The sequence below is a fragment of the Notothenia coriiceps genome, unplaced genomic scaffold, assembly GCF_000735185.1.
Source record: "Notothenia coriiceps isolate Sejong01 unplaced genomic scaffold, NC01 NC01_scaffold00015781, whole genome shotgun sequence".
NCBI lineage: Eukaryota > Metazoa > Chordata > Actinopteri > Perciformes > Nototheniidae > Notothenia > Notothenia coriiceps.
The window spans coordinates 55,038-67,942 of record NW_011348482.1 but is presented as its reverse complement, the minus strand read 5'-3'; the positions used below and the strand labels follow the sequence as shown (position 1 = coordinate 67,942).

Here is a 12,905-nt window from a genome sequence, read left to right as displayed (position 1 = left end):
CAGTCATAAATATATCACAATTAAAGTTCAAATAGACAATGAAGCCAAGTCAATTTAACAATCCTAATAAAAAACAGATTTTCTTTATTGTTCAGCCACAAGGAATTAAGTGGTGATTGAAAGATAATTATTAGACGCTATCTTACATTGCATGATGAGTCACAGGCCTATATGTCTGTCTCCTGGCTGCATGGCATCACCACGGTAACGCCTTTGTAAGGCAATTTAAGTACAAAGCTTAAATGTTACACGTGATGACTCACACCATTTGTTGTAAGAGCCAGTTAATATCTTTGGAGAACAGCAGGCGGATCAGATGTGTTTTGCATATGCAGAATCAGTGCATCTGGCTGGGAGTGGCACATATGCCAAGTCCTTATGGATGGGGAGACTATGCAGAGTAATAGGAATGTGATTGGTGACAGGTCAGCCAATATCAGCCAGACATCATAGAAGGTTAAGACCGTTGTGTTTCCAAACTACCCAATAGCTTCTTTCCACATTGCCAGTAATGTAGATTGGCTTTAAAGGTCACACATTAAACACATGCACAAACACACGGCTTGTCATCAAGGCCTCACTCTCCCACATCGCCTGGCAGCCCATAGCTTATAGAATTAAGAGCCAATCTTCCTAATGGATGGAGATCTCTGAGATCTTTTGGCAGCCAACTCAGAGGGAATGTGCTGACCCTGACGGCATAGCATTTCTTTTGGGAGGCTTTTCACTCAATGAAGCTCTATCTGTCTGCCTATCAACCTCTGTTTCACTCTCTCTTTCTCTATCACACACACACACACACACACACACACACACACACACACACACACACACACACACACACACACACACACACACACAGACATATATACACACAAAGACATACAATAATGGGTGTGTCAGATAGTTTGCTCAACATACAGTGCACACAAAACAATGCACACTTTCACGCCATTTGATTACATAATGCAACATGAACACTTTGTCTCAATTCTGATTTCTTATTTCTAACATGGTGGGATTTTCTTATTTTTCATTTGTTAAATGAAATTAAAAAAATATATTTATATCAAATCGGTTAAGAAAAATGTTGGTATCAAAACTCAGAAAACACAAATTCATGGATATCATTTTATTAAATTAACTTTCTCATGTCATTATCCATTGTCGTCGATGAAGGCACCAGTACTATTGTTTCCTGTAGTGTCCATTTATTTTGCCTCTTGCTGCTTGCTTGTATTTTTGTATTTATTATCCCCTGCATGCCTCCCAATATATATTCTTCTTCTGCAAGATAAGCATCCCTCTAGAGGGACAATCAAGTTGAATGAATCAATCCTACAGTGGTCTCACCCGAAATGACCTAAGAGTGAGTGCAGGGAGAAATGTAGCAGTTAGTTATTGAGGTGGAAGAGGGGAAATATTAGAAATTACACCGAAGCTCCCTTGACACCAAACATCAGCACTTTTTTGTCTTATTCATGGTCTCCCTCGGTGAGTTTTAGTCAGATCTGACCCATATGTTCTCAATTACCTCCCTCTGGCCCACATTGTCAGTCTGGTATTTCCTCCATCCCTCGCTCTAACTATCTCTCCTTATTTCGCATAATCTCTCGATTCTTCCTCTCTCGATCATACTGTAAGTAAATCATTCTATCATGCTGCACTCCTTCTCTCCTTTCAGGACATACCTGCTTTCCACTTTCATCCTGTATGTCCTTTTCACCCTGATAACAAAAAAACTAAAATCAAGATGCTTGAGTTGTGTCTATTGTATTTTTGTCTATTACCCTCAGCCACACCCTTGTGGTTTTCTTGATAAAATCTGAAGAAGCTGCAAAAGCTGCTGCAAAAACGAAATAAAGAAACATTTTATTTAGTTAACATGACATGCTTATTTGCATAATGAGAGGTTCAGTCAAGTGCAGAAGCAGCATTTTGCTGTATGTGAGCAGGGCGTGGCCTTCATCCGAACATCATTCAAACTGTATCAGGGCACAATAATGCCTATTCTCTGCTTTATTCCCCAGCAGGGACAAATTGTGTTTCTTTTTAATCACATTTCCAGGAGCCATGCAGGTCGTGCAGGTTTACATGTAACCTTTATATCTTGCCTCAACCTGAGTCAGGGACACTTTCATAAATCTGGTTAATCCGTTATTTTTCTGATAATTTTTTGCTGAGCTCATCAAAGATACAAGCAACCAAACAGCTGACTATAGGGGCCCGCATACCCCGAAATTGAATCACCATCTGATTAATTCCATTCATGTACAGTTAACTGGAAGTGTCTTTGTTCAGTGCCCCCGCACTCCTGACCCCAACTGTGACTACATTTTATGCAGTAGGCTGAGAAAGGAAATGTGTGTGTGTATGTCACATTGTGAAGATGTGTAACAGAACTGTCACAAGGCTCGCTCGCTTGGCCTTGAATGTTCCTATCTATATTCTGTGTGATTGACACTAACTCACATGCTCTACGTGGGCGCGGAACAATAGCTACAGATGCATTTGAATTTGATGTGTGAGTCATATTTGTGTGTGTTTCCTGTATGGCAAATTAGTTTTAAGAAAGGGAAAACTGAGATCAAAGAGAGTCAGTATGAACAACCAAGGGAGGAATGAGAAGTAGCACACAGTGAAAAAGTGAAAGTAGAGTTTGAAAATACACCAATTGACTTCAGAGAGAAAGATGTGCATATGAAATGGGAGAGAAAGAGGGAGATCTCTCTAATTGGAGTGGATAGACAGCAAGGCGCATGGCTTCCTCCAGACCATTAGAGAGGCCCGGGTGGAGAGGGTTTGTTCCCAGGAGGAGAGAGCTTGTCTTATGCTCAGCCATGGGGAAGAATCTGGCAGGGACTCTGGTGAGGGGAGGGATGCCAAGGGAGAATATGGGCCCCATTGTTCTGTCCCGCTGATGAGGAAGCGGCAATACAGGGATGCTCCTCGCAAAAAAAAATAAAAGTAGTATTAGAGAACAAAATGAGAAAGTGGAAGATAAAGACAGAGTGAGGAAACAGAGACCCCAGACACAGACAGGACGAGACAAGCGACTGAAGAAGGGGAAGGAAGACGTTCTAAAGTTGTAAGGGGAAAGGGAGTCAGGAAGTGAAAGAGAAAGAAGGGAAGAGAAAAAGTGAGGATACTGGAAACTGGGGGGGGGGTAGGGGGGAGAGCTGTGTCGAGGAAGGGTGAATAAGGGTGAGGAAGAAAACAGGAAGAGAGTTATAATGCTGCAGTCATCTGTGTTTCCTGTGTCCCTCGACTGGGCGCACCTGATTGGTTAGTTAGGGTACTGAGGGGCGGGGTTAAGTTTACATCCAGGCAAGTCGTTTTGGAAAGAGACAGTTTTTAATTTGAGGATTGTTCTTTTGATGACGATAGATAGAAGTAGAAAATCACAAGATGGTGATTGTGGTATGCAGCACGTTGAATCCATCTGTGACTCCTGCCACATAGACCTTTTATAGAAACTATAGTTACATATTATTATATACAAAAACAGTTAGAATCCTTTGGGACCAATCCAGGAACATCTAACATGATAAAAAAAACAGGAAAATGGTGCCTGATTCCTCTGCTGCTACCAATTTTCCATCAATAACGTCAATACAGTTACTACTGCACTGCTTTGGTTTATTGCTTCCCTTGTTTGCCTGCACTTTTTAAGAGCAAACATTTTGAGGTTCGGTTGGACGAGATGGCTGCATGTTTGCATGTCTGCCATTGTTGTAAACCACACTCTTAACTGCTCATGCTGCACGGCTCATATCATTCCTACTGTGCCAAAGAAACCATGAGGCCCTGCCGGATAAACGTAGTCTTATTTACCTGCAGTGTTCAGGTGGTATAATTGACTCAATATGGGGACCTATTTTTAGTTTTATTGGACTACTACACTATCTTTTTGCTCAGGGTAGGGTTGGGATTAGGTCCCATTTTTTTCAGTGATTGGAAATAGGTACAGAAAGAACTTCTTCTTATCCTCTGTCTTCCTGTGCCTTGTGTTCCAGGTTGGTGATAAGGTGATGGCTCTGAGCCGCTTCGGGCTGTGGCAGGAGGTGGCGGTGGTGCCCGCAACCCACACCTTCCTCATCCCAGAAGGCATGAGCTTCGAGGAGGCAGCAGCCCTGCCTGTGAACTACATCACCGCCTATATGATGCTGTTTGACTTTGGCAACCTGCGGCCCAACCAGAGCGTCCTCGTTCATGCTGCTGCAGGTAAGAACACAGCATACAAACGCATAGGGCACACATAAACTCCTTTTAAAGGTCCCCTATTATACTGTTTTTCATTACTTTATTATAGGTCTCAGATATATTAAAAACATGTCTCTGAAGTGTTTGGCTTGAAATACCAAACAGATCATTGTAGCATCCCATAAACCGCTCTGTTTCAGCCCTGTTTCAAAAGAGCTGATTCTCTCTCTTTTACTTTAGATGAAAATAAGGAGCGCCTCCCCACGCCCCTCTTAGAGATATTTGGTTAAAAAGAACACAATGTTGCTCTAGGAGGAGATTCAGGTGATAAGGTGGTGTTACCTTGGTTGGCTATTGGCTAATGGTTGTACAAGCCAAAAAATCGGTATGACATCATAAAGGGGGTGACATGAAAACACATGTTTATGTATAAAAGCCATAATAGGTGACCTTTAACTTATATACATCTTAGGTTGGGAATGAATGCACGATCACTCTTCATCGATCACTCAAAGGGTCTTTAAATTATTGAATCGGGATTAAGGAATCATGCTCAAAATTAAAGCAAACATTGTTTACCCTGTTGGCTGTAGTATTTTACATATATGTCTGAAAACCCCATGCAATCAATTCATTAAAATAATGTAATCACCTCAGGACGTGAGTTGGACGTAGAAGTGTTCCGTGTCCCAGAGGAAACGCCCCTAAAAGCATACAGTACCTTCTTCCTTCTCTGCACCTTCAGTTTATGCATTTCCTTTCTAAATGAATTATTGCTGTTGGAGAAGGTCCCGCTGTTCGTTAGTGTGCGAAATGGCTCAGTGTTTCCCACTCTTTAGGACTGCATTGATACTGGAGCACCGGCCACCTGGGCTGCAAGGTCGAAGTTCAGAGTGAGTGAGTGGGTGGAGAAAGATGAGGATTGAAGGAGTAAAAGCATCTGTTTTGGGGTGGGATGCATCAAGCCTGAGAGCATTTGATTTGGCTGTGTTTACACAATCAGGCCAGCTGGTGAGAATGGGGAGTGCATTAGCCATAAAATGTTCTCTCCCCTTTTCTCTGCCGCTGTCTGCCGGTATTACAGATGTTACTTTTCCTCTCGTTCTCACTCCGACTGTGCAAAGGGAGTCAGAATGGGATCCCTCTGCATTTGGGAGATTATGTGGGCGTAGATGGTTCAGAAGAGAAGTAAGCACATAGTGATACCTGAGCCCGTTTATTCTCTGTGAGACAACAAAAATTACAAAGAGCTTTGGGGAACTGCCAGGTGGATGATTTATCCCTTGGTATTCACACACAGAACTGAAAAAGAAAAAACATGTGTATAATTATCATTAAATGTTGCAGTTTCCCCCAGACTCATATAGTTGTGGGATTGGTGGTTTGCAGAGGAATCCCAAGTGTTCACGTTCATCCGGCTGATGTCACTCAACCATGTGAACACACATCTTGCCAGAAAATATGTTTGCTATAGGAGGAATGCTGAGGAAGTGTGGTGTAAGACACTTCTACCCACAGGTTTGATCCAGGCGGCGTCTCTGGTTTTTCGGGGCAGGCTGCCAGTATTGGCTCACCAGCTGTCCAGGACATCAGGATTGAAAAAACCCATGATGGAGGCTATGACAAAAATATTTGGTTAACAGTCTGCTTTACTGCACTCTGCCACTCTTTGCATGTGCAAATCATTATCATACTGTATGAATCCACAATGCCGGTCCATTGAGACCTCTAAAGCTTACTTAAATGCGGTGAACATGATATTAGTACATTTTATGGAAAAGGTGTTACCAGTGTGACAGATGTTGTGGGGCTGCATGGCTCACATGGTGCTGGAGGTGAGTGGGATCCCACCCCTGAAGCTGTCAAAAATTCTTCCTGATATTCTTTTATTAAAGAACATACACATAAAGAACATCTGCTGTGACAGGACTAGAGAGAAAGAGAACATGAATTTGTGATTGTGTCTCTTCCCTATGGAACTGGTTATTTTAGCAATATTCTAGACTAATGGTGCGTTCACACCGGACGCGATGGAAATATTCGCTCGCTCGCTCTTATCGCATCGCTCTTATCGCATCGCTCTTATCGCATCGCTCGAGTTTCACCGCGGCTCTCAGCTGTGTTTACTCACATCATTCAAACAAGACACGCTGGCCAGGGGGCTACAACTACAACAAAATGAACATATTTGACCGTGATTTAATTGTAATACACGTTTCAAAATGATGCCGAAGTAACAACATACTGATACCGGTTAGTAAAAACCATGAATTAATGCTTTGACAAGTCTGCAGACAGACGGCAGGCAAAAAACCTTAAAATGCGTGTTTTCTGAATGGAGATCGGATCGATCAGGCTAAGCTAACGTTGCTCTGTCCACACTCACAACAACGGCCTACAGACAGAAATAAACCAACAACTGTATTCGCCATGACACAGACAGTCTGTGGTTTGTACTTCTTTAACTTTTGTCTAGTTTCTGAACAGATATGAGAAGCTGTGAAGTCTGAGGGCTAACAGCTAACGGCTGATGTTTTGGTTTTCTGGTTCAACGTCAGTGACGGCAGGCTGAGATCCTCACCGCTGATTTGCTACCGCGAGATCGCGTCATGCGAATTTGACGCTCGAGTTGAACAAATTGAACTCGAGCGGTTGTCGCGGCCTCCTCCAATCGCCTCAATCGCGCAACGGCAATCGCATCAACCGCTTAATGCGCGCCGTCGGAGCGAATTCGCGCCTGTCCGCATCTCTGCATTGACTTTACATGTAATCGCGCCGCATCGCGTCCAGTGTGAACGCACCATAAGTCATTAGAAAGCTATTATACAACAATTCCCATAATCTCGTAAAGAAGAAATAAGGAACATCACTCTGTTTTCTCCAATTTTAAGATCTGTTTTACATCGTTCCAAAAGCATTTTGAAAACGTCTCATTGGTTTGAATTCAAGTTTTTTTTTACGAACAATCATTCTCAATCTGATCAACTTCTAAAATAACCAAGTAATTTCAACACTGCAGTTTTGTAATTTAAGGGTGTGGTTCACCTAATATCCATCGTTGATCATCAGTTCATAGAGCTGATCAAAGAGAGTTTTATGATTATCTAGCATGAATATCTTCTAGTGGCCTTAGGAGGTGAAATCTTCCAGTATTACACACATTTTGAGTCAAATGTGTTATTTTTCATGGATTTCTCATGGACTAGATCCTAAATATATGATCTATCCATGGCAATATACTCTGATTACTTACACTTAGTTTGAGATTACTAGCAACTTTCAAAGTAACCAATTTTGTTTTTTTGACTCGAATGCGTCACATAAAAATGTGGAACACCACCACTGTGGCTTCAATTAAAATTCCTTGTTTCAGTAATTAACATTTCGTTCAAAGAATAGATATATTTTTTCCTCAAATATTTTGACTTCTCAGTAAAACATCAGAACACAGAGCATGCTTTGTATTTTGATTGTGAAACAGTAATTAACAAGTACTCTGTCGGATACTAAACCCTGCCCACAGCTACAGTTAAATCGCTCCTCAACCACACACAGTATTAGTGTGTGGTGTGATGGCTTCTCTTTTTGTCTCACAAGATTTTGCAACTGACAATTGCATTTAAAGTTGTGTATCACACTAAACAGCAGTGATTGTGTGTGGCAGTCATGCCTACGTGACACTGCATTCCTGACAGATCGGTCTTTATTGTGTAAAGATCAAATTGTGAGCTTTAACAGGAGATTCACTCGGTCCATTTGTGCAAACAAGGAATCGCAGTTGTATAAAAGACATGGAGCGATTTGTTTTTCACCCTTACAGAGAACAGTTTGGTGATCATTATTACCAAACATGGCTGATGAGAATCTGGGTTGAGGAGCAATTTTCTCCTTATACTTTCATGCATCTCTTCATCAAAACGTATTTAAATGCTTGAGAGGTTCTTTCTCACTTGTTTTGTCTCACGGTTGAAATGAATGTTTTCATTATAACATTGTTATTCAATGATGTAATCTCATTAGGAAAACAATCATCCTCTGTTCAATTGATTTTTGATTACATATCTCAAAAGCCCCCAAAACAAAAAAGACAATTACATTTAAATGATTACAACATGTATAAATACTAATGAAACATCCTCATCCTCAACAGGTATTGAAATATGTGCACAATTTATCAAGCAAAAAACGAGTTCATTGTGTATGAGAAAAATGTAGAAACCAGAGGCATAACAACAGAGTAGGTGTGAAGTGTTAGTATTTTTAGCAAACATCCCAAATTGTCAAATCAAGTGTGATGATGTGCAGGTGTACTGTCAAATGTAAAGTGGAAAAAAAACATAAACAACAACATAACTTTTCGACTGGCCACATTGAATGATACGCATTCATCTCTTGGGTTTTAATTTGCAAAACGAGATGAGGCAAATAACCTGTTGTAACTGATGTTGCCATGTCAACTTATGAAGAGCTCTCCATGAAGAACATTTCCTCAAAAGCATGGTGACCTTTACCCATCACGATCAGGGGATAGTGCGTGGACTGTTATGCTTTTATGTGAAATTGTGTGTGTGTGTGTGTGTGTTTATATAATAAACTCTGGTGAATCGTCCTCAGCTGCCTCTCTCGTGGCTCCGCTCCTGTCCTCTCTCTCCAAACAATAGCTTGTTGTATTTCCCATCGTGCCTCCCTTCTCCAACGCACCGCACATCTGCATCCTCCGTTCTTCCCCCCCCCTCCCCAGCCCTCCGTAACCTCCGCTCCCTCTGCGTGACCTCGCCATATCCGTGCTCGAGTCCTCGTCATTGGGGAATGTGTGCACGTTTCTCCTCTTGGTTTCCCCTGAGGGCTTGGGCGAGGGGAAGTTCAGTGACATTTGGTTGTATCTCGTGGGTCTTCCACTGTGCCCGGCCAACAGCCTTCCTCTGACCTCTCCCTGAACTGGTCCTAATGTGTATGAGTCCTGGCCAGCCACCCCAACGCCCCACCCACACTACACATTCCTGCATATACATATGGGGCCCCGCTGCTTCCAAAGATGACGTCCACCTCTGTTTTATTTATGAGCTCTGAAGTGACTGCAGGCCAACGTCAAGTGTCACATATTGTGTTGCAGATGTGGAATGTATAATGTAAATTAACTGGTGCCTGTGTCATCAATTTATCTGATCATTTTGCCTCAGCCACTCCCACTGCAAGATATTTTGGTACTAATGCTGCCTGATTATGTAGATTCCAACTGGATATTCTTATAGAAAAACCTGCTCACTATCAGCACTGTAGTTGCATTGTCATATAACACAAGTTATCAATCATCTCCTCCTGTAAAGTTCCAGTTTTAGGTCTCTTGTCTTGTCGGTTCCACACATCCTGATCGCTTTTCAGGCTGACAGTTATTACACTTTTTATTTTCCACTAGCCAATTATGGTGGATTCCATACTTTTGCAGCTGCTTCGTGCTGGAGTGTCTATTACACAGTGTTATGCTGAGGATTAACTGGAAACACGTGATGTTAGTGGCTTCCCAATATACCCATGAGATTGATGGGGGACAACAGTCACAGCCAAAGAGTAATCCATGTTGATGTTGAGTTGAGCTGCAGGTTCTGGGAGTCATTTTTAACTGTCAAATCCTGTTTGTTGTTCAGGATTTAAACAAGATACTCTACTGGATAATTCAAAGATATTAAATTCTTATGTTAATGCCAGGTTCAATTGATTTTAACTTTGTTTCTTAGAAATGTTTCGTAACATGATTACTTTAAATACTGTAATGAAGCCAGTTGGAGGTGCAGGTCACAGTGGCGATACATTTCTGATTCTTCACTATTACAATTCGGGGGGAAAAAGCACTTTTGTGTGAAAGACCCTGTTTCAATGTCTCTCTCTATAACCTCTCTTTCACCAAAAAAGTCTAGTAGTAAAGTATGTCAAACCAGGGCTACTCAGATGAGGGTTTATTCTAATGAGCCTGCATGAGATATGCAGGAAGGGGAGCCATATCCGAATAGCCAGTTGATGCCCATATTTTCTGCTAATAGGTAAAAAAAAACGACTGGTTTGTCTTATTTCACAGTTGTGGGTTGGTTGATGTATATGCAGGGAGTTTTTCATCATATATCCACTTTAGAGCAAGAGGAACAGGTGGCTAGATCTCTTGGGTTTGGGGGAATGAGAGACTCATTCTGGTTTAGATCTTCATAGTTGCTGTCAGACCTGCAGGCAGGGCCTCGGGCATATGAGTTGATTGCAAATGGGATTGAAACATGAGAAGCAAAACTATTTTTTTCGAGGTTGGATGATTGCAAGAACATTTAGCTATAAGGTAAAAATACAGGTTTAAATGTATTGTAATGCTTTCAGGACTCCTTCAGTTACATATGGTTCTCATTCTTTATATACAAGCTGAACAAGGCCCTTGCCATTTAAGAAGTAGCTCAAGTGAAGTTACAAATATTTATCTCGTTTTATTGTTCCTGTAAACCAGGATATAAGTCTGAAGTGCCTTGAAATTGGTTTCCTCTTCTCTCCTCCCGGTGTGTCTGTTTGGGAGGTCTTACCCTACTTTAGAGAATGCTAATTCAGTCTGACCACTAAACGGGAGTCTGGGCTGTGTGGTTGAACCGTCTCTGTGTTCCCCGGCCTGGCATCGCCAGCGGCAGATCAGCTGCACTGATAGGAGAGGGAAACCAGGGCAACCTCCAACCTAACCCACCAATCACTTTGCTCGCATTTGTTCTCATCAGTGCAGCCGTTGACAAATGGCTCTTTCCAACCACCCCCACCCTAACCACAGCAGACGGTCGCAGGTGTATGTGAAACCTGTATCAGGACACCTGTTTGGGTAAAACTAGATGAGTGTGCACCATTGTGAGTGTCATTTTGCATATAAGTTTATTTTCTGGTCTATAAAATGTCAGAAAACAGTGAAAAATGTCCATCCTGTCTGTAATGTCTAGTTTTCACATTCCAAATCTCAAATGTTTCTGTTTCATATGAGATGAAAATATAAGAGTAATTAAAGTTTGTTTTTCTCTGTCTGTTTCTATATTGTGGTAGCACTAGTCACACATACAGATTATGTGTTATGTGCATGTGTTATGTTTTTGTAAGTTTGCGTGGTAAGGAAATCACAGGGAGCAACTTCTTTTTAATTCACTCTCCCAACTAAAAATGGGCTTCCTCTTTGCTGCACAGAGAGAACACAGAGAGAACACACTTCCACAGTCATCCCAGAAAAACACAGAGGTTACATAATGCAGAGTAATACCTCAGGAGTAAACATTCACAAAGAGCGAAACCACAGTTCCACTGCCATTACAGGACTAGCTAAACTGTAATGCAGAGCTATATAGCAATACCACATTCATTTATTTGGTTCAGCGAGTTGATGTTGTAACAGAGCCCACGGCAAGTTTAGGGAGAAATAGATGCTTGGGTCCACGTTTGTATTTCATTCTTTGTCAGCCGCTACCACTGCAGCCTAATGATAGGTTAGGAAAAGACGAGAGTCCTTGAGGAAATGTAGAAATAAAAGCAGAAGAAATCCTACAAAACAACACGTAGCTCAGAGACAAGGGACCAGTCGTCACTCTGGTGTTAACAGTAGACATATGGCCACCATCCGTCCCCTGACTAACACATTACATTACATTGCATTTAGCTAGATGACGCTTTTATCCAAAGCGACTTACAATAAGTGCATTCGACCAAGAAGATACAAACTTGAAGAAAACAGAATCATATAAGTACATCAGGTTTCATAGAGCCAAAACATTTCAAGTGCTACTCAACTGGCTTTAGATAAGCCAGTTCTTTATTAGTATATACGTGCTTTGTTAGTAATTGTATTTCTCGAAGTGGAGTGGAAAGAGATGAGTTTTTAGTCTGCGCCGGAAGATGTGTATGCTTCCTGCTATCCTGATGTCAATGGGGAGCTCATTCCACCATTTTGGAGCCAGGATAGCAAACCCACGTGTTTTTGCTGATGGGAACTTGGGTCCCCCTCGCAGTGCGGGTGCAGTGAGCTGTTTGGCTGATGCAGAGCGGAGTGCACGTGCTGGGGTGTACGGTTTAACCATGTTTTGGATGTAGGAAGGGCCAGATCCATTCACAGCATGGTACGCAAGTACCAGTGTCTTGAAGTGGATTCTAGCAGTTACTGAAAGCCAGTGAAGGGAGCGGAGGAGCGGGGCAGCGCAGCGGCGTGGTGTGGGAACATTTTGGAAGGTTTAATACCAGACGAGCCGCTGCATTCTGGATGAGCTGCAGAGGTTGGATGGCACATGCAGGTAGACCAGCCAGGAGGGAGTTGCAGTAGTCTAGGCGTGAGATGTCGAGAGCCTGGACCAGAAGTTGCGTCGCATTCTGGGTCACGAGGGGACGTATCCTCCTGATGTTGTAAAGAGTGTATCTGCAGCAGCGGGTTGTAGCATCGATGTTTGCAGTGAAGGACAGTTTGTTATCTAGGGTCACACCCAGATTCCTTGCAGTCTGAGTCAGGGAAACAGTAGAGGTGCCGATGTTGATTGTTAGGTCAAGAGTGGGACAATCTTTTCCAGGAAGAAAAAGCAGTTCAGTCTTGTTGAGCTTGAGCTTGAGGTGGTGAGCAGACATCCACTGAGAGATGTCTGGTAGACAAGCAGAGATGCGTGCGACAACCTGGGTCTCTGAGCGGGGAAAGGACAGAATTAGTTGGGTGTCAT

The 12,905-nt window shown here is 42.3% G+C and overlaps 1 protein-coding gene across 1 annotated transcript in view; it reads left to right on the top strand.

Annotated features, from left to right (window-relative positions):
- The window catches only part of vat1 (vesicle amine transport 1), a 35,295-nt gene that overhangs the window by 1,881 nt on the left and 20,509 nt on the right, over window positions 1-12,905 (top strand). The window contains exon 2 of the mRNA XM_010775423.1: window positions 4,017-4,224. Coding sequence (XP_010773725.1) covers window positions 4,017-4,224 — 208 coding nt within the window. The remainder of the gene's footprint in view (window positions 1-4,016; window positions 4,225-12,905) is intronic.